This window comes from Macrosteles quadrilineatus, unplaced genomic scaffold (genome assembly GCF_028750875.1).
Source record: "Macrosteles quadrilineatus isolate MER2022 unplaced genomic scaffold, UCM_ALF_1.0 Scaffold_9__3_contigs__length_116548681, whole genome shotgun sequence".
NCBI classification, from domain to species: Eukaryota; Metazoa; Arthropoda; class Insecta; order Hemiptera; family Cicadellidae; genus Macrosteles; species Macrosteles quadrilineatus.
The window spans coordinates 53,308,187-53,331,682 of record NW_026542602.1 but is presented as its reverse complement, the minus strand read 5'-3'; the positions used below and the strand labels follow the sequence as shown (position 1 = coordinate 53,331,682).

Here is a 23,496-nt window from a genome sequence, read left to right as displayed (position 1 = left end):
TTCACTTTGTGTTGTTCTAATGTCATTTATTTGTTCTGTTAGAATTTTTTGACATGATTTTATCTCACGGTTTAGCTCTATTCGGGTCTGATCTAATTTTTGGTTTAGTTGTGTGTTGGTTTGATCAAGTTTAGTGTTAAACTGTTCTAGAAAATTAAATATTTTGTTCAAATCCGGTTGTTCAGTAGTTTGCGTAGCTTTAACTTCAGGTGGTTGAGAAGTTGCGTGTGTGAACGTTGGTATTACGTCATTGGGACGGTTTCCAATGGTCGGAGACTCAGTTTCTAACAGCTGGAAACTTGCTTCGGGCGTCTTCGTTAACCCTCGGATGATTCCGTGTGTCGATGTGGTTCTAATATCAGCTGACTGTGAATGTGTGCTTTGATTGGCTGCGGGTCTTTGATTTACTTCTATCATTTTGGTCCGGTCCGTTGATTCTGATTGGTCGCTCTCGTTCCGGTTCAAATCTTTGACGCTGGGTCCACTAGGATTGAAACGTTCCGAACCCGAACCGGTGTTAGATTCATCTTGGCCTTCTACATAGGTTAGGTTTTCCATTTCTTCTGTTGACAGATTTGACGATTCGTCTGATTCGTGTTGTTGAAATGATAATGCAGGATAACGTCTCGGTTGTCTCAAATTATAGTGATTATCGTTATCGTTGTTAGCCATTTTGTTTACGACGGTGTAAGGGAACAGGGATATTATAGGACAAGTTGGGTATCGTTATAATAATAATGAGCTAGGCCTTTGCTTTACGACATGAAATAAATCTGTTTTACCTTATAGTAGCCTATTTATTTTTAGAATTACAAGTCGTTTAGTTAGTACCTAATATTGGTGGGACATAAGTTGTGGGAAATCGGGATTCTTAATCCTACCTAACTTCTTAAGAGTAGGCCTAACATACGTAAGTAGCCTATTAGCCTATTGGTATTTATTAGCCTATTTTAGATTGTCTCAACATACGATTATGAAATCTTTTGATTCAAGCCTATTACGTTGGTCGCCATTGAAATAAACCCTTAATATGGTTTATATTCTAATCTTATCTTAAACAATAATAATTTGAGGACAGAGGTTTTAAAGCATGAGGTTTAATGGTACATAAGTTAAATGATTAATATAGGGTTACAAAAAAATTGTTCAGGGGTGGGGATTCGTGCTGGCCGAATCAAAAGATTTCCAATTTAAATTTTCAATGAGTATGGTAAATTATAAATTTAATAATCTTTCAAAAACAATAAATTAAATAGGAAGGATTTTGATTTTAATTAATGGAGGTAAATAGGGTCCAAATGGATGCTTGAGGAGTCTATAAGTTAGTCTGAGTTAATAAATGGAAAGTTCTCACCAATCTTCTGTAATAATAATTTTCTTCTTAGTTTAAAGGCTTAAATTCTTCTTTCTTCGGTTAACTTAATTTGGATATTTTGCCAATACTTTACTTTATATTTTCATAATTTATTTCACAACTAATATAGTTTCTATGTGCTCTTCTTGAATAGCTAAACTGCACTCTCCTTTTCATTGTTGTAAATCATATCAAGTTATGGGGTTCACATAAATAAAAACATGGTTGTATTTTTATTAATAATCTTGAACCCAGATGGATGGTGTTCTGATTGGAGGATTTGTTTTTGAATAATAATTTTGGATAAGCCAATGAATAAATTTTGATAGTAAATTATATATATGTTGAGACAATATGGTTTTAATAATATTAAAAATGGACATGGATAAATATTGAAAATATAACAAGATTGAGTTTGAAAATAAAATAAGGACTATAATTATAAACATTGAATTTTGAGTCATTACAAATACCTGGTCGATATTCGGTTTATTTAATGTTGTATTATTATGATTAGATAATATTTCCGAAAAGAGAATGTCTGTAAGCACGATCGTCGTGTATCAACCTCCCCAAGGAGAAGCATGTTGATATCAGATGGTTATCGAATGACAGCTTTGTCAGGTGGGAAACAATAGACAATTGTGGCTCCTGATAGGAGGAATCAAGCACATTGTTGCTGAGAACCAATGGGAATGTGTCTGTAATTAACGTGGAGGATTGTGGGTAAAATTGTCTGATTACTTGGCGATAAGTGTAATTTAAAAAGATACTTACAGCATCGATAACTTGTGTATCGAAATATTAATTCTGTTTTCAATACATCCAAGAAAACCAGAACTGTCGATGTGATTTTAAATTTTACATATAAGGCAGTAAAAAATAAAAGCATATTTTATTTGTTCAACGAAACCATAAGTGATCGTTTTTGAATTTGTATCAACTTCGACTACACATTGACTTTTAAGAATTGATTGACTCATGTTTTTCATGGCTGTACATTTTCAAATAACCTTCAGTACACGTGACCAGTGTAAAGTCACACACTTTTTAACATTTTCATAAGGCCTAATAGGGGTTGGTATTAAAGAAAACAAAACTCCACCACCAATCCCTATTTGGGATTAAACAGTAATATTTTAACGCTGATATACATACAATGTTCTTATATTTTTCAGTATTTCAAGTTGTTTTTATTATCTTATATTCGTATCAAACTCCAAAAAAATCATTACGAGGAGGATGGTATTTTTTCCGACAATTCACTTAGAAAACTTGCAGGTAAGATTAGTAACATTATTTAAAAACAATTGCAAAACCAAACAAAACGAGTCATTATACTGTATAACTTATAAATATAACTTTTAATAGAATTTATGTTATAAACATTTTTTTCGTTTTTATGAACGAAGCTGACGAACATGTAATGGGTGTTTAAGTGACTCAAAATCAAGCCCTTTTGTAAAAAATTGGATTTTTGCAAGAGATAAACTTCTTTTCAGAGGGGTTTGAGGCTTTGTGAAAACTCTCCCTACTTTTTGTCAGCAGTTTGTTCAGGTATCTTCCACTAAAATCAGCCAAACGCGCGTGTTTTTCCTACGTGAGTTCAAACGATCCACTGACACGATATTTTTAACCATTCAGAACATTCTCAAAAGGGTTTAGTTTTAATTAAAAAAATATAAACGGGGGAGATAATTTAAGAACAACTATGTTACATTCAATGGATCAAATGAAATTGGTTAAATCATAATTTTTTATAGAACTAAAAGATCGTTAGAAAATTATTCAATTCTTTTTGAGATCTGTGTTCATTCAAGCTTACAACTACTGTAGAAGTTTGTGAGAAAGTTAGCTATGCATTATAGAGTATAATAGAGGTTTAAATCTGGTTGCTGTCAAAACGATCCTTGGTAGTTTACACGAAACAGTATGAGGGATATCTACCATTACCTAGTCATTCGAACCTGATGATGTGCTCCATTTTTGACGAAACAGGCTGTAGTCGTTGTAAATTGCATATTGTAATTTTGGCAGTAACTGGGTAGTTTTAGACTCCATAAGTTATTTCAAACGATCGAGAGACCAATCCATCATGAAAAAGGATATTTGGTTTTCTAAAATTCATATGGGCTTACATACCCAAACATTCCTTATTGGACTTCAATCTAAAATAGCTATGTTCAAAATTTGTTAGTTGCATTGCTTGCTATAAGATCTTAATCAAAATTATGTTCCCTATTCAGGAAAATGCTAAAAGATTAATTCAATTTTCGTTCTACATTATTTCGGATGAGTATTTTTGATATCCAATTTAAACATCGATTGATCCAGCAACTATCTTATATCTAATTGCTTCAACTTAAGATTCCAACTAAATATCTACCTAATATTATCTTATACAGCATTACTATAACTTATAAGTCTTTGACACATAGTTATTGCGATTGAGTGATATCCTACCTATTATCCAGGCTATCCTAGAGCCAACTTGCAAGACGCCACAAGCAGTCTAAGCGAATACCTTTGCTGTGGTTTCTAGGGGTAATTGATCCCGTATCTATGTAACTATGTCATCAACAAAGGGGCTGACATTTCAATTACTATTTCTGTATAAACAATGTAAATTAGAAAAAAAATACAACTAATTAGTTCACTTTCATTTCAAAATAACTGTCACTACTTTAATCAGTAATTCACGTAGACTAAATCACTCTGAAGAGAGTTCTCTTTGTCGTTACGAACTCAAGCACAATTTATCAGTGTGGTTACAAAATAAATCATAAGCATTTTTAGGTTTCTCCTTTAAACTGTTTTACAATCTCTATTTTATATGTATAAGTTACAGTATTTTAGATATGAACAGCACTAATACTGTAGTAGAAGAAAAATTGTTTTTGCTAGTTGAAAAGAGAAAAGGGCATTGATAAAAATTCGGTCAAACATCCGAACAGAAAAAAAGGGGGTTTCTTTACAATAAAAAAACATAAGAAAAAATACTGGACTAGTTATGAAATATACTAAAATAATAAAACGTCATTTGTATTGTTAAATGATGCGTATGATACCCATGTTGAACAGTAATTGAAATTGTATAGGAAACTAACAATGCATACACATAAGTAGATTATTTGTGTTCCATCATAACTATGATGTTTAGAAAGGATTTGAAAACGTTGATCCCTACTGTAGTTTTGATGAAAGAGGAGGCTTAAAGGGATCCTCAAATCTAATCCCTCTTTAGTTGAGGCATAATGAGCCTGCATTCAGTTCAGCGGCCTCTTTAAAATTTTGGAAGGTAAACTCTATTATTTTGAATTGAATAATAAACAAAACAATGTTCAGTTGGATGGAAAATACATTTTCGGTAGATAAATTATATGAAATAACACAATATCAACATACCCTACAGTACTTTTAATATTCTTTATTTTATAATAATACCGATTTTACCAAACATAAGATATTTTTTGATGAATGTGCTTTTAAATTGTATGATACTGTACTGATATCATCGTTTTAAAATGGTTGTTTCCTCTCTATTGTCTACTTTTTGAACTAACTTCATATTTTTGTTCATTTGTCTGTTCATTTGTATGGTGAACTACTTTATTAAAGGATGTAAACTTGCTATAGTTATAGTTAACATTTCCTCAAACATGGATTAACTCCATTAACATATTTTCCGTGGGGAATTCCGTAACAACTTAATTAACTGAGGAACATGCTTCATCAGGTTTGCTAATTACATTTATAGACAGATCTCCTTGTCGCTCAGAAACTTACTGTCTTACATAATCTTGTCTATTGCATTTTATCTGCTTTGTGTTTGTTGTATTTATCAGTAGAAATGGAAATTTTCAATTTGACAGGTCGTTTTCGTGAATCCATGATGATAAGTGAAATGAAAATATGCACGCATAATGGATTTATTGACTAATGGCTTGTATGGCATAATTTACTACAACCAATAATTTTATATTTACTTCTAGTAGTTTAGATAAAGTTTTAATTATAATAAACAGTTAACTAACCATAATTCTATTTTTGCCAACATGATAAACTGTATATTTTGTTTGAACAAATTTGTTTGAGAAGACCTCTTGATGTAACAAATATTGAATCATCGGCTTTCAACAGTTCTCAAATTGTAATTGACCTCCATGTTATTGCTTAGTACATGGTAGAAATCAAACTACTAAACAAATAAATCACCTGTTTTCTTTTTTGATGGATTGGTGTTTTACAAATTCAATTCAAAGATTATACAGTTAACTGAAAATGATAAAAGAATGGAACGAATCTGGGAAACTAATTTGGTTTCATCGCCTTGTCATTTACTTTACAGGTTTAAGGGAGAAAGGAAAAGATCAAAAGTAACTTTCCATTATTTGCCTTCCAGCCTTAAAAGAAAAATGTTCATATTTTCAATTCATTTTTCTTTAACAAAACGGGTGAAGTAGTTTTATATATTACTTTTAACTTGGTTTGAATAAATTTAAATCCTTCATCTTGTTGGATTTTATATGTTACGGAACAATATGGGAAGTCTATCTCACAGTTAACTTCAATATTAATGCATAAGAGATTGATAATTTATCACCTTTTTATGTATTTGTGACAATGTAAGGGTTTGTGGTAGGAGGGGTCAAATATTGTAAAGAGGAAGTTTTGGCAATGATGGGCAAGTAATCTGAAAGAGCTAAAACCGTTGCCCTACATGACTATAAATAACCAATTTATACTATTGTCGATTCGCACTTTCATAAAACATGAAAGTACAAAAACATTTCAAATAACACTTGTAATAAAATACTTACACTTATACTGTTTACTCACAAGACGGCAAAGACATATAAAAGATAGTAAGTGGGTCCAACTCCAATCATCATCAGACCCAATAGACGAATGACAAGAATCTCAATGGCGTCCCTTACATACTTTTGGCTACCGGAAGTACCGGCCAATAAGTTTCTATGAACAACTGGAGTCAAAATTCACTTTTCATTCGTCTATTGGGTCTGATGATGTGTTGAGTGTCCAATCGAAATAGACCACCCCTTAACTCAATAACTCAATAACTCGTTTATTGAACCAAGTAAAAGATGTCTTACCATCTTTTATATGTATATACCGACTTGTGAGTAAGAAGTACAAGTGGTAATACTGTATCACAAGCTGTTATAATTGTACTTTCAAGTAATTGAATTACATGTACCAAGCTGATCAAGATGTTGCCTATATAAAAGCAACGATTCTTCTAGTTAATCATCGTATTTAACTCCTGACTATAACATACGTAGGTGTACTTAATTATTGAGATTGAGTGATTTCCTGTGTATTACTCAGGGTATCATGGAACCAACTTGCAAGACGCCAGAAGCAGTCTTCGCATACCTTTGATGTGGTCCCTTTAGCACTAATAGATCCTGTATCAGAACTTATCAGCCTGCCCTTAATAGGGAGCTTCAAATAATACAGGGTGTCATTATGTGGGGAATATTCTCTCTTGATTAAAATACCCCCATTGCAGCAAACCTGCAGACTTGCTGAATTTCCGTGTACCTAGTTAGATTTAAGATAATATATTGCTTTACAATTAATTGTTAGTTTTATTTCCTATTTAAGGAATATTAAGTACTTAGGTTTGCTACTGCAGGGAAGGGAATTAAGTGTGTTATTTGTTAATGTGTAATGTATGTGTTATTATAGTCGGTGAAGTGATTATCATTACATTGTATAAGTGTTACCATGTAAAAAAAAGAAAAAGACTACAAGTATATAAGTATCAGTGACATATAGGTACCTATTCAAGACAATAATTATATAGTATATAAGATACAGTTTTAAGTTTTTCAACCTTCCGTGCTTTAACACATGGCTGGACATGGAATTGTATAACGCTTTTTTATTTGTATACAGATTTTTGAGTTGAACTGAATATAGACGTAGCTAGGTTTACTTACATAAGAGAATATTATCACTATTGGACTAAACAGGATTTGAGAACGTTTATTCACCGTGTAGTTTTGATGAAAGAGGAGGGTTAAAGGGATTCCCAAATCTAATCTCCCTTCGGTGGAGTCATAATGAGCCCTTTATTCAGTTCAGCGGTCCCTCCATTATCTTTCAGTAAAAACCTTTTCTGTATCCATTTTTAGGCTGCTATTAATTATTTTAGGTAGTTGGAAATAATTTTGGATTTGTTAAATATATTTTAATAAACTTAAAAAAAAAGACAAGATTGGTTAAGGTGCGGTAATACATATAGCTCAAAACTTACAATATTTCAATGCTTTTTACTATATTTGTGTAATAATGTAACTTTGCTAGTTTTTTTGATTATTTCTAAGTTTTATTTTTATTTCATAGTAGTTTCCAAAGATTAAATTCAGAGACTAATAAATCTTGTACGTTTCTTTAGACAGTTTCGAATGATTTAACTATATTTCAAAGTATTGAGGTTACAAAACATTACCAAAATTTTTTGTAAATATTTATTTAATATAAAACATTACCTCTTCCAATATCAAACGTAGAATTACGTAATCAAAACATTTAATGTTGAGGATTCCTAAGCAACTTAATTAACTGCACACGCTTCATCGCTTTTGCTAATCACATTTATAAGAAGCTCCTCGTCACTTTGTAATTAACTGTCTGTTCTGACTTATACAAACATGTCAATTAAATTTCTTCTGTTTCATAACTCTGTTTTTTAACTCATCAGGCAATAATTAGTCACGTGACATTATCCGTGATAAATTTATTACAGTACACTGGAAGAGGATTTCCATAATGACTAGACAATCAAGTGCAACAACTTCCCAATCCCTTAGTCACCCAACCTGTATAAACAGCCTTAGTATCAAAGATCAATCCCAACGTTATCTCTGAAGCTAGTTCCAGGATTACCATATAAGAGCAGGACACATGGGGTACCCCACTACAATTCAGTCAGTAAGCAAATTTAATCTCGCAAAAGGTATTTATTATACTTTTACTTTCATTTTTTGGGCTGTTCCCATTATTCTATCCAACAATGACTATAATGGTAAATTAGGGCCTTAAGCTAAAGGTTCAGTGGTGGAAATTTGTATATTACGTTACTAGTCCTGAAAATAGGTGTTTACTATACGAGTTCGATAAACACGTCATTTTAGACGAGTGACGTACGATATTTTATGCCATACTACTCTAAGAAGCTAACTTTACAATAAAAAATCTGTACAAATCCTTTTCCCCGATGACTAACAATCACTACTCATATCCTCTAAGAGAGGTTATGTTTTATTGTTTATAATCACTCATTGCCAAATATAATCAGCTTTTTCGTGTCCGGTAAAAGCTCATTACAGTACAGTAGTACGTAATGAACCCCCATTTGATTAAGCTGGTGGCAAACAGCTGTTTTCCGGACTAAATCCTTGCGTGGGAAGTTCGTCACAATAGTGTAGTGTAGCGTAAAATACCTTACAACACATTTACCCAATTAGTTAAATTCGTATAATTTTGACATCTACTATGGATGGAAGTATAAATTCCTTGTTCAAGTTTTCTTCAGTTTTAGAAAATGAACATAGCTGAATAAAACCACCGATAGAATGCACTGGTGTAAGCTCTTGATTTCTGTTGAATAGACAAACTATTCAAGCCAAACTGAAAACCACATATTTTTAGCTTTAACCCCTTTACATAACCTAACTCATTAGCAAACACTTAGAGGGAAAATTTAGTTTTAGACTTTGGAACACACTGTGAATGGCTCAATTTTTTAAAAATAAAATAATTGGCTACAGCTAGTTAATATTCATTGGATGTCTGCATTAGTGTTGAAAATTATATTATATTGGGATTTATTTTACAGTTTACGGCGGAGTAGTAAAAGAAGAGAATAATCGTAATAACTAATTCGGTTGAGCCACCTCATCGTTTACCTTAAGGTTTAAGAAAGAAGATCTGAAGTTGTGGTATTCCACCCTTTTTCTTTTACCTTTAATATAATTTTCCTTCGAATTTGTTTTAATCAAAATGGAATGTTATTATCAAAAATAAAATAAAATGATTAGTACATTATTAGGAGAATAATTATTTACAAAATTACAGTTTTTATTTATGAATCAATAATCTTTTCCAAGAGTAAGTAGTAATAGTATAGAAACTCTTCCCAAGTGTTTAATTAATGGAAATTACAAATAATCTATTATACATTTTCATAAAAAACAGTATTTATTCAACATGCACCCCTAAGAGTAGATAATTTCACATAAAATAATTCATGATTGATTTAGTGTCGATATCATAGACAATAGTAAGTTACAATTAATATCTAAAAACTATTTTATATGACCTTGAATAACAGTAAATTGAGATCAGTGCTTCCTAAAACGACGTTTATTAAAATAAATACTGCCCTAAAACAAAATTAACCACATAGTAAAATTTATAGAAACAAACGATAGTTGTTCAATTATTTATCAGTTTAACAGCTTAACAATACCAACGTGTTATCGAGTGCGAGGTATAGCTTTTGATGTTACATAAATAATTTATCATAATTAATTTCAACTAGCAAGGCTCAATAGCAATAAAGGGACCACATCAAAGGCCGTCGGCTCCAGTGACATCTAGTTAACTACCTGCTCTGTTTGAAACAGTTGGCGAGGCACATACATTTATACTCCACATACAATTGTATGCAAATTTGTGAAATGTAAATGGAAACTATGTATAAATGTGTTACTGTAATGAGATAAATTAGCATAATATATTATTGCTAGATAGAAGATTATTTAGGAGTAAAGGATATTATACAGTTTATAGCATACAATTATAATGTATACGTTTGGGGTGTTTTGATAAAGCTCTCTGAGCAACGCAGATTACAATATGATGTTTGTGTTATTTCTAAAAAGGTAAACATATTGAAACAGGAATTGCACAGAGTATCACAAACACAACACTTGTTATTCATTATGAATGTATGCTATGTTTATAAACCGTGTAATATGTTTTACTCTTAAGTTAATTATATTACTTGGAATACAAAATTTTCTACGTATCGCATATATCCTTCCTTGAGATTGCATGTCCACATGGGCTCATAAAATCTTGTGTTGTTTTATCATACAATATATAAGTGTTTGAGTTACTCTAAAACGCAGTTTTTCAACATAATAACTAAATAGCTGTTACACAGACCTAAGGGAGGCCTGGTAGGTCAAATTGTTGCCGCTGCTTTTCCATTTGCATGCTATTGAAGCGGTTTCAACCCCTTTCACCTTTATTTCCTTGGGGTTTATCTTTATTATACCCAAAATCCACTATTTAAAAGTATTTTCCTTCAGAGAACTATGGCTCTTTAAACTTTATAAAGGCATTTTGTGGATAGTTTGTCATGGCTTGGTTTCTAACTAAGTGAACCTTACATTAAACACACACTAAAACACGTCGTTATCCAACAACCATAACAGATTTTATAACTAGTTATAACTTATTAGAGCCTTACAAAAATAACGTTAGAAATTTAAGATATTTAAACCCATAAATTTATTTTTAAATATTAAAAATGTTATCAAAAACCCCTTTCTTTATGTACCGATATTCTGCGTATTTCAATCAAACAAAAAGTAATACAAAAGACACTAAACTAGTGATTTGTATTCTGCTCTCACGTTATCATGAAAGTACAAACATATTATGAAACCGTTGTGTTTGAAAATCATCTTTAATTGACATCGTTTCTTGATATTGTGAACTGAAGTAATATAGGAGTTATTATGGTTAATAAACAAGTTTATTATTATTATTATTATTTAATAAACTTTTATTATTAGAAGACTTAAGTCAATTGTTAGTTTAGATGTTTTATCTGCTATTTATTTTGCACATATACAGAGTCATTTGTCATATGGCATATTGGCTTGGGGCTGTGATAGTGACATAAGAAAGCTGTTATTGTTGCAGAAGAGAGCATTAAGATTGATTTTAAATGTTAACCGTAGATCTCATTGTAAACCACTTTTTAGGAAACTTAAGATATTGACTGCTCCATCTTTGTATGTTTTTGAATGTTTAGTATATATTTTAATTAATTTAGATCAGTTTAAAACTAATAGTTCTGTTCATAACTATGAAACAAGACAAAAAAATCATTTAAGAATCAACCAATGTAATTTTCAAAGAACTATTAATTCAACTTTAGAGGTTAGTAAAAGAATGTTTAACAGATTGCCTGAACATGTAAAAAATCTCAACTTAACTAATTTAGAAGGTTCTTAAAACAGTTTTTGATAGATTTGTCCATGTACAAAGTTTCAGAATTTAATGAATACTGGGATTATGCAGGTAGACGCCATCTTGACTAAAATATCATTTGTTTCATTTAGTATTGAATGAGTATTATCTCTATGTGATAATTAAAAAAATATTGTATTGACGATGCACCTATTTAAGGTTACAATGTAATCATGTAAATGTTTTGTGCAAATAAAGATTTGATTTTGATTTTGATTTTGATTTTGATTTTGAAGTTAATAATGTCTTCCATGTATCCTACTCCTTGCTCCTATTAGCGGTTTGTTATTATTATCATTTATAATATTGAAATTAGTAACAATTGCTGTTTCTTATTGGCATCTTACATAGGCATCTTATATTTAACTTAAAAATATTTACACAAGAACATTTTCCAATGGTACTTTTTAAGGTTTTAGAAGGAAAATGTAGTAAATATTTAATGGCTTTAGAATATGAACAGTTCTATTTTACACGTAAATTACTTTATGTACTTAATTGATGTACAGTATTTTTTATTTCCGTCCAACTATTATGATTGCCGACACTGATTACTTATTGTAACCGTATAAATTAATTGTGTGTGCGATACGATAAAATTTAGTAACCATACGATTTAATACTAATTAATTAAAAAAAATAATCGTATTTTTTAATATACGTCGTAATAGGGTATAGTGTGGTGAAAAATAGCATTCGCACCGAAATGGTTTTGCACCTCTCGATCGATTTAAATTCTCGACTTCGTCTCGAACTTAAAAACTATCTCGAGCCGGCAAAACCTCATTTTCGGCCCTTGGTACGAAATATACTATTATTTGGTTTTATAATTATAATGAGTAATAATCGTTCATGACGATTTTTGCACAATATGGTCAACCGTATATTTCTTTGTTGAGTAAGTTTGGTGCCAAACACCTCTTGATGTAAAAAATATTGAATCATCGGTGTTCAACAGTTCTCAACATGTAATTCACTTCCAGGTTTTTGTATAGTACATTCGTATACATCGAACTACTAAACAAATAAATCAACCGTTTTATTTTTTGATAGATTGGTATTTTACAAATTCAATTCAGAGATTATACAGTTTACCGAAGATGAGTTAAATAATGGAACGAATCTGGGAAACTAATTTGGTTTCAACACCTTGTCATTTACTTTACAGGCTTAGGGGAGAAAGGAAAAGATCAAAAGTAACTTTCCATTATTTGCCTTCCAGCCTTAGAAGAAAAACTGTCATATTTTCAATTCAGTTTTATTTAACGAAATGGAAGAATTAGTTTCATATATTATTTTGAACTTGGTTTGGATAAATTTAAATCCTTCATCTTGTTAGATTGTATATGTTACGAAACAATATGTGCAGGCTATCTCATACAGTAGTTAACTTCAATATTAATGCATAAGAGATTGATAATTTATCACCTTTTTTGTGTATTTGTGACAATGTAAGAGTTTGTGGTAGGAGGGGTCAAATATTGTAAAGAGGAAGTTTTGGTAATGATGGGTGGGTAATTTAAAGAGTTAAAACAGTTGCCCTACATGACTATAAATAACTAACTTATACTATCGATTCGTACTTATATAAAACATAAAAGTACAAAAACATGTAAAACAACACTTGTAATATATTTACACTTGTACTGTTTAATCACAAGACGGTAAATACATATAAAAGATAAGTGGGTCCAACAATCATCATCAGACCCAATAGATGAATGACAAGAATCTCAATGGCGTTATATACTATTGGCTATTGGAAGTATCGGCCAATAAGTTTCTATAAACAACTCGAGTCGAAATTCACTTCATTCCACTATTGGGTCTGATAATAATTTGAGTGTCCAATCGAAATACACCACCCCTTAACTCAACAATTCGTTTATTGAACCAATTGAAAGATGTCTTACCATCTTTTATATGTATATACCGTCTTGTGAGTAAACAGTACAAGGGTAAATACTGTATTAAAAGTTGTTAGGATTATACTTTCAGGTAATTTAATTACACATACCAAGCTGATCAAGAAGTTGTTTATATAAAAGCAACGATTCTTCTAGTTAATTATCGTATTCAAATCCTGACTTTAACATACGTAGGTGTTTGAAACTTGATTATTGAGATTGAGTGATTTCCTGTGTATCACCCAGGGTATCATGATACCAACTTGCAAGACGCCAGAAGCAGTCTTCGCATACCTTTGATGTGGTCCCTTTAGCACTAATAGATCCTGTATCAGAACTTATCAGCCTGCCCTTAATAGGGAGCTTCAATAATACAGGGTGTCATTATGTGGGGAATATTCTCTCTTGATTAAAATACCCCCGTTGCAGCAAACCTGCAGACTAGGTGAATTTCCGTGAACCTAGTTAGATTTAAGTTAAGATATTTCCTTACAATTGTTAGTTTTATTTCCTATTTAAGTAATATTAAGTACTTAAGTATCTAGGTTTGCTACTGCAGGGAAGGGAATAAAGTGTGTTATTTATGAACATTTTACTATGCTTATGTCATAATAATAGTCTGAAGTGATCAAAAATACATTTTACAAGGGTTACAATGTAAAATAAATCGAAAAAGACTATAAGAGTACTCGTATCAGTGATTAGGGACCTATTTGTTTTAAGTCTTTAACCTCCCATGCACACATGGCTGGACATGGAATTGTGCAACGCTTTTTTATTTGTATAAACATTTTTGAGTGTAACTTAATAAACATAGCTAGGTTTACTTACATAAGAGAATATTATAACTACTAGACTTAAACAGGAATTGTGAACGTTTATTCACCGTGTAGTTTTGATGAAAGAGGAGGGTTAAAGGGATTCCCAAATCTAATCTCCCTTTGGTGGAGTCATAATGAGCCCTTTATTCAGTTCAGCGGTCCCTCCATAATCTTTCAGTAAAAACCTTTTCTTTTTCTATTTTTAGGCTACTATTAATTATTTTAGGTAGTGGGAAATAATTTTGGATTTGTTAAATATATTTTAATAAACCTAAAAACAAAGACAAGATTGGTTAAGGTGTGGTAATACATTGTTCAAAACTTACAATATTTCAAACCAAATTGAATGCTTTTTACTATATTTGTGTAATAATGTAATTTAACTACACAGTTGTTTGATTATTTCTAAGTTTTATTTTTATTTCATAGTAGTTTCCAAAGATTAAATTCACAGACTAATAAATCTTATAGGTTTCATTAGACTGTTTCGAATGATTTAACTATATTTCAAAGTATTGAGGTTACAAAACATTACAAAAAATGTTTGTAAATATTTTTAATTTAATATAAAACATTACCTCTTCCAATATCAAACGTTGATTTACGCAATCAAAACATTTACTGTGGAGGATTCCTAAGCAACTTAATTAACTGCACACGCTTCATCGCTTTTGCTAATCACATTTATAAGAAGCTCCTCGTCACTTTGTAATTAACTGTCTGTTCTGACTTATACAAACATGTCAATTAAATCTCTTCTGTTTCGTAACTCTCTTTTTTAACTCACCTGGTAATAATTAGTCACGTAAATTAAAAAAAAGGTAAATTAGGGCCTTAAGCTAAAAGTTCAGTGGTGGAAATGTGTATATTACGTTACTAGTCCTGTGAAAATAAGTGTTTACCGGACAAAAGTGTGGTCGTTCCCGTGCCAGACGAAGTCGAGTGTGGGATTATAATACGAGTCCGGTAAACACATTTTGGACGAGTGACGTACGATATTTTATATCACACTAAGAAGCTAACTTAACAATAAAAAATCTGTAAAAATCTGTATTCCCAATTACTAGTCATAACCTCTAAGAGAGGTTATGTCTTTGTTTATAATCACTTCTTGCTAAATACAATCAGCTGTTTGGTGTCCGGTAAAAGCTCATTACAGTACAGTAGTGCGTAATGAACCCCCATTTGATTAAGCTGGTGGCAAAAAGCTTTTTTCCGGACTAGGCCTACATCCCTGCGTGGAAAGTTCGTCAAAATAGTGAGAAATTCCCTGTTCAAGTTTGATCCAGTTTTAGAAAATTAACATAGCTGAATAAAACGACCAATAGAATGCGCTGATGTAAGCTATTGATTTCTGTTGAATAGAACTTTTTATTTAAGCCAAACTGAAAACCACATATTTTCAATCATAACCCCATCACAGGTCCGTGAAGTTGGCGTACCCATATTAGCGTATCCACTTTTGATCATTCCAATCGTTAGTTCATCGTTAGTTCTCGATAGTTCCCAAATTTTGTCGTTAGTTCTCAAAAAATAAAAAAGTTATAGCCGATAATAAGTGGGTACGCTAACTTCACACTTCCGGGTTCTAGCGCACGCCGTTTCCTGATGAGAAATGTTTACATCTATATATCAATCGTTAGTTCTTCGTTAGTTCTCGATAGTTCTCCAATATTAACGTTAGTTCTAAAAAAATAAAAAAGTTACGTGGCATACAAAGTGGGTACGCTAACTTCACAGTTATACAATTTCCAGCGGGCACAGTTTTTTGAATAAAAATGCTTATATCTATATACCAATCGTTAGTTCATCGTTAGTTCTCGATAGTTCTCCAATATTAACGTTAGTTCTCAAAAAATAAAAAAGTTACGAGGCATACAAAGTGGGTACGCTAACTTCACAGTTATACAATTTCTAGCGGGCACAGTTTTTTGAATAAAAATGCTTATATCTATATACCAATCGTTAGTTCTTTGTTAGTTCTCGATAGTTTTTCAATATTAACGTTAGTTCTCAAAAAATAAAAAAGTTACGAGGCATACAAAGTGGGTACGCTAACTTCACAATTATACAATTTCCAGCGGGCACAGTTTTTTAAATAAAAATGCTTATATCTATATACCAATCGTTAGTTCTTTGTTAGTTCTCGATAGTTTTTCAATATTGACGTTAGTTCTCAAAAAATAAAAAAGTTACGAGGCATACAAAGTGGGTACGCAAACTTCACAATCATACAATTTCCAGCGGGCACAGTTTTCTGACTATAAATGCTTATATCTATATACCAATCGTTAGTTCTTCGTTAGTTCTCGATTTTTCTCAAAAACGTACCCTCAACTATTCTTTCAAACATTCACAGCATCGTTCTTAAACAGTTTCAAAATACGTTCAAAATTAAAAGTGTTAGGTTATTAATATATACCGAGAATAAATATTGTTATCTTATGATAAATTAGTTATAATAAAATATTGATTAAAATTTAGTTTAATGATTTGAAAAAAAGGGATTTCATTCAAGTTCCATGTCTTTAGCCGGCTCCAGACTGTACCCACGCAAAGTACAGAACAGCAACTCGCCGAATCGCGAGTAGTATGACAGCAAAAGCTCGTGCTCGTGTTTTCCGTTCGTTGCCGGTATTTTTGCACACATCAAAGTGAAGCAAATATTTTTGCCATTCTCGAAACGAACAGTTGGTGGGAAAACAACACATGTGTGTAGACACATGTAGATATAGATATAAGCATTTATAGTCAGAAAACTGTGCCCGCTGGAAATTGTATGATTGTAAAGTTTGCGTTCCCACTTTGTATGCCTCGTAACTTTTTTATTTTTTGAGAACTAACGTTAATATTGGAGAACTATCGAGAACTAACGAAGAACTAACGATTGGTATATAGATATAAGCATTTTTATTCAAAAAAGTGTGCCCGCTGGAAATTGTATGATTGTGAAGTTGGCGTACCCACTTTGTATGCCTCGTAACTTTTTTATTTTTTGAGAACTAACGTTAATATTGGAGAACTATCGAGAACTAACGAAGAACTAACGATTGGTATATAGATATAAGCATTTTTATTTAAAAAACTGTGCCCGCTGGAAATTGTATAATTGTGAAGTTAGCGTACCCACTTTGTATGCCTCGTAACTTTTTTATTTTTTGAGAACTAACGTTAATATTGGAGAACTATCGAGAACTAACGAAGAACTAACGATTGGTATATAGATGTAAGCATTTTTATTCAAAAAAGTGTGCCCGCTGGAAATTCTATAATTGTGAAGTTGGCGTACCCACTTTGTATGCCTCGTAACTTTTTTATTTTTTGAGAACTAACGTTAATATTGGAGAACTATCGAGAACTAACGAAGAACTAACGATTGGTATATAGATGTAAGCATTTTTATTCAAAAAAGTGTGCCCGCTGGAAATTCTACAATTGTGAAGTTGGCGTACCCACTTTGTATGCCTCGTAACTTTTTTATTTTTTGAGAACTAACGTTAATATTGGAGAACTATCGAGAACTAACGAAGAACTAACGATTGATATATAGATGTAAACATTTCTCATCAGGAAACCGCGTGCGCTAGAACCCGGAAGTGTGAAGTTAGCGTACCCACTTATTATCGGCTATAACTTTTTTATTTTTTGAGAACTAACGACAAAATTTGGGAACTATCAAGAACTAACGATGAACTAACGATTGGTATGATCAAAAGTGGATACGCTAATATGGGTACGCCAACTTCACGGACCTCCCCATCACAGAGAGTTTTTATTTACAGTTTACGGCAGAATAATAAAAGAAGAGAATAATCGTAATAACTAATTCGGTTGAGCCACCTCATTGTTTACCTTAGGGTTTAAAAAAGAAGATCTGAAGTGGTGGTATTCCATTTTTCTTTTGCCTTCACTGTAATTTTCCTTCGTATATGTTTTTAATTTCCAATAAAACGTTATTAAATAAAAAGAAAATAAATTACGAGTAATTTATTTTAATGGGTAATATATTTTTAAAACTACTGTTTTTATACATGAATAAATAATCTTTTCCAGGAGTAAGTAGTAATAGTATAAAACTCCTCCCTGGTGTTTAATTAATGAAAATTATTAATTTCTAAATTATTTTATTATTTATTATTATTTATTATATTTATTATTTATTATAAATTATTTCTAAATTTTCATAAAAAACAGTATTTATTCAACATGCATAACCAAGACGTTATATTATTAAAATAAATACTGCCCTAAAACAAAATTAACCACATATAAAATTTATAGAAACAAACTATAGTTGTTCAATTATTTATCAGTTTAACAGCTTAACAATACCAACGTGTTATCGAGTACGAGGTGTAGCTTTTGATGTTTAATTACATAAATAATTTATCATAATTAATTTCAACTAGCAAGGCTCAATAGCAATAAAGGGACCACATCAAAGGCCGTCGGCTCCAGTGACATCTAACTAACTACCTGTTCTGTTTGAAACAGTTGGCGAGGCATACACATTTATACTCCACATACAATTGTATGCAAATTTGTGAAATGTAAATGGAAACTATGTATACTTGTTTTACTGTAATGAGATAAAATTAGCATAATATATTATTGCTAGATAGGAGATTATTTAGAAGTAAAGGATATTATACAGTTTATAGCATACACTCACAATTATTAATGTGTATGCAGTGTTTAAGATAAGATCTCTGAGCACTGCCGGACTTCAATATTTTTTTTGTTATTTCTAAAAAGGTAAACATATTGAAACAGGAATTGCACAGAGTATCACAAACACTACACTTGTTATTCATTATGAATGTATGATATGTTTATAAACCGTGTAATATACATTACTCTTAAGTTAATTATATTATTTAGGATATAATATACTTGCTACTTATCGCATATATCCTTCCTTGAGATTGCATGTCCACATGGGCACAGAAAATCTTGTATTAGATTTAGTTTAAAAATTACATATATACTCCTTTAAAAACAGAATATTTTTTACACAGAATTTACGAAGTCAATTAATGTTTTATCATATAACATATAAGTGTTTGAGTTACTATAAAACGCAGTTTTTCAACATAATAACTAAATAGCTGTTACACAGACCTAAGGGAGGCCTAGTAGGTCAAATTGTTGCCGCTGCTTTTCCATTTGCATGTTATTGAAGCGGTTTCTTCCCCTTTCACCTTTATTTAACTTTCCTTTAGCTTTATTTCCTTGGGGTTTATCTTTATTATACCCAAAATCCACTATTTAAAAGTATTTTCCTTCAGAGAACTATGGCTCTTTAAACTTTATAAAGGCATATTATGGATAGTATTTTCATGGCTTAGTTTCAAACGAAATGAACCTTACGTCAAACCATTAATTGACTCACTATCAACAACTATAACGGATTTTTATAACTAGTAATAACTTAGGCCAATTACAATCATACAATCATGTAAGAAATTTAAGTTATTTAAACAAATAATTTTATATTGAATATTACAAATGTTACCAAATAACCTTTTCTTTATTTGCCGATATTCTGCGCATTTCAGTCAAACAAAAAAGTAATACAAAAGAGACTAAAATAGTAGTTTTATTCTGCTTTCATATTCTCATAAAAGTATAAATGTATTATGAAACCGTCGTGTTGGAAAATCATATTTAATTGACACCGTTCCTTGATATTGTGAACTGAAGTAATATAGGAGTTATTATGGTTAATAAACAAGTTAATTATGTCTTCCATGTACCCTACTACTTGCTTCTATTAGCAGTTTGTTATTATTGTCGTTTATAATATTGAAATTAGTAACAATCGCTGTTTCTTTTTCAATTGTTACCTACACTTATTGGCATCTTATATTTAACCTAGAAATATTTACACAAGAACGTTTTCCAATGGTACTTTTTATGGTTTTAGAAGAAAAATGTAGTAAATATTGAATGGTTTTAGAATATGAATAGTTCTATTTCACACGTAAATTACTTTATGTACTTAATTGATGTACAGTATTTTCTATTGATGTCTAATTATTATGATTGCCGACACTGCTTACTTATTGTAACCACTGTATAAATTAGTTGTGTGTGCGATACGATAAAATTAAGTAACCATGCGATTAAATGCCAATTTATTTAAAAATTAATCGACATACATCTGTTTCAGCCGCCTATTGTGGTCCTCAACGTGGTAGTGTTGGAAGCAGAAGGCCTGGAAGCTAAAGATGCGAATGGTAAGTTGGAAAATTATAGTTTACTATTATTATTTAAACGCTTTGCATATTTGTATAGCCTCAGTAATATAAGGCCGTGCCAGACAAAATTGGCAACACCACAAAACCGGCCTATCGAAACAGCTGATGCATTATATTCATAATGGAGCGTCTGCGCAATGTTTACGTTTTCCCGGCCGGGCGCACACGATGCGGCACGGCACGACGTTTTGTCTTAAGGCGCCTTATGCGACCAGATTTCTATTATTTCAAATGGGGGTGCCACACACATCATCGGGCACGGCAAGGCAAGGCAAAACAGCGCCGTACGGCGCTTTGTTCTGCCTTTTCAATTTTCGTCTTTCGGGCAAAAGGCTTGAGGCAAAACGATGTGCGCATGCGCGAGGATCGACACCACGTTCAGCGCAGTGACAGCCCCTGTCAAAATCACTTCCAACGATTAGTAATTATGATTTTTTTCGGATCTGCGCTTAGTTCTGCAATGAATGGTTTCAAGTCCTTTTTTGGTTGATGGGATGCACCAACGATTCTCTGTTAGGGAGATCATCCATTACATTCATTAGGTACCATCATTGACTATACAAACACAACAGTCAATGGTACCATATAGCAGCGATGGCAGCAGCCTCTTCTTCGCCTTCTGCATCCATTCTCACAAAATGTGTAGTACAAAGTGTCACAAAATGTACAAACAACCTCATAACACACAGTATCTCACTTTACTGAAACCATGGGATCGACCATGTGGGTGCTCAAGTCGCCTTGCCGTGCCATGCCGTATGCATCTCAAATCTCCATCGGGCACGGCAAGGCGAGGCAAAGACGTCTCGCCTCGCCTTGCCGTGCCGTGCTATATCAGGTGTGCGGCCGGCCTACGCCAGCATGTCGCCAGCCGGTGCGACGTTGCCACACACAACGTCGCAGACTTTAATAGACGGGGTTCAGCTATTTTATATATACACTGTATACATTCGTCTTATTTTCCCCGTTTAAGCCGATGGTTTTGCAATGAAACTAATTAAAAAAAAGGCACTTAAGAGGCAGGACACAGTGGTAAACGAATTAAATTAATTTTATTCATAATTCTCAATTCAAACCGATGAACAAATCACTATAAACCTTTTAAATCATGTTAGCTAAGAATTTTTCTGGATTTTGGTAATTAAACTGTATGCAGCGATATTCTAACGTCATAGTTACGTAGTGAATTCATTGAAATATACCTTTAAAATTAACGTTAATAAAACCAAGGTAAGGTAATTAAGAAAAGTGGATTTCAATGTTGGCGCCATCACGTTTTTGTAAACTATTATCTTAAGTGGATGAATCCCTCAGAGGTTTAAAATATTGATTTGGTTTAACACAAGTTTTCGAAAGTTAAGTGTACTTTATTTGTTTTATTTTATTTTCAAAGTGTTTTAATAGCAGACTAGCATAATAGATTAAGTTAAAAAATAAATCGCAAATAATGGTATTTATATACTTGCAATTTTTATGTGTCATTTTTTAAAGATTCTATTGTGTTTTAAAATGTAACCAAGCAAAGGCAGATCCACTAAAGCTTTTTGAGTTATACCAAAAAATTCTAATACCTCACCAAATATTTCCAAAAAGTTTTGAATGCTTTTAAAATCTAATTATCCATTTGCTCCTCATATTAACGAGATGTTGAACCCTTGTGCTATGTATACATACAAATAAACTTAGGATTTTATATACCTCCGTTTACTTTATGTACTCAATACTTTAACCTACAAGAAATACTCTCAAGGCTAATTTTACCAGTTTTATTTTAAAACAAAACATTTTAAGTTTAATATAGTCACAGTCATAAAAGCATCACACCACCGCGATGTAGCTTACGTATGCAGGTTTGTCAACATCATCGGCTGACAATATTGCAGAGTATTGTGTGTTCTGGCGAACAGTGTGGAATGTTGAACAAGGAATTATGCAACCCCAACATCCTGCAATAGTGTAGGCTGCATAATATTATGCAGCCTAAAAATTGTATATACAATTTGTGATTTTATTTAGCTGGGTTTCTACACAACGATCATATACAGGGTTAGTAAAAAGTGTGGAGACCCCCTGTTATTTTTTTAACGGCCCATACTAGAAAAACTAAACTCAGCACATCATTATGGCATGTTATGAAGTACTTTTTGGGCATAACCGCCACTTGGTGTTCATCCCCAAAATGGGGGATTTTGGGGGAAACTCAAAAATATTAAATTATAAGCCCCATCGAGTGACCCCTCATTTTGAAGGTCATGATAAAAGAAAACTAACAACGCAAACTATAGGTCTCTATCTTAACACAGTAAAATATGGCAGCCGATTGAATATAAAATTACAAGCTATTACCGATTTCTAAAGATTTCAATCAGCTTCCATTTTTTACTCGATTGAGATAGAAACCTCTAGTTTGCGTTGTTAGTTTTCTTTTACCAGGACCTTTAAAATGAGGGGTCACTTGATGGGGCTTATCATTTAAAACTTTTAAATCTCCTTCCAAATCCCCCATTTTGGGTTTGGTAAGCAAGTGGATATTAGGCTTAAAAAGTACTTTATAACATGCCAAAAAGGTATGTAGAGTTTAGTTTTCCTAGTGTGAGCCACTACAAAATTTACATGGGGTCTCCAGACTTGGAAAACTGTAAGTTAAATTTAACTTCTGAGAATTTCAATTGGCTGCCATTTTTTACTGGATCGAGAAAAAGACCTCTAGTTTGCGTTGTTGGTCTTCTTTTACCAGTGACTCGATGGGTCTTTGTATTTGAAATTTTTCAGTTTCCCCCAAAATCCCCATTTTGGGGATGTACACCAAGTGACGGTTATGCCCAAAAAGTACTTCATAAGATGTCATAAAGATGTGC

General features: G+C 32.1%; 1 protein-coding gene across 1 annotated transcript in view; it reads left to right on the top strand.

Annotated features, from left to right (window-relative positions):
- The window catches only part of LOC129002137 (BAI1-associated protein 3-like), a 268,228-nt gene that overhangs the window by 150,888 nt on the left and 93,844 nt on the right, over positions 1–23,496 (top strand). The window contains exon 7 of the mRNA XM_054429736.1: positions 20,551–20,617. Coding sequence (XP_054285711.1) covers positions 20,551–20,617 — 67 coding nt within the window. The remainder of the gene's footprint in view (positions 1–20,550; positions 20,618–23,496) is intronic.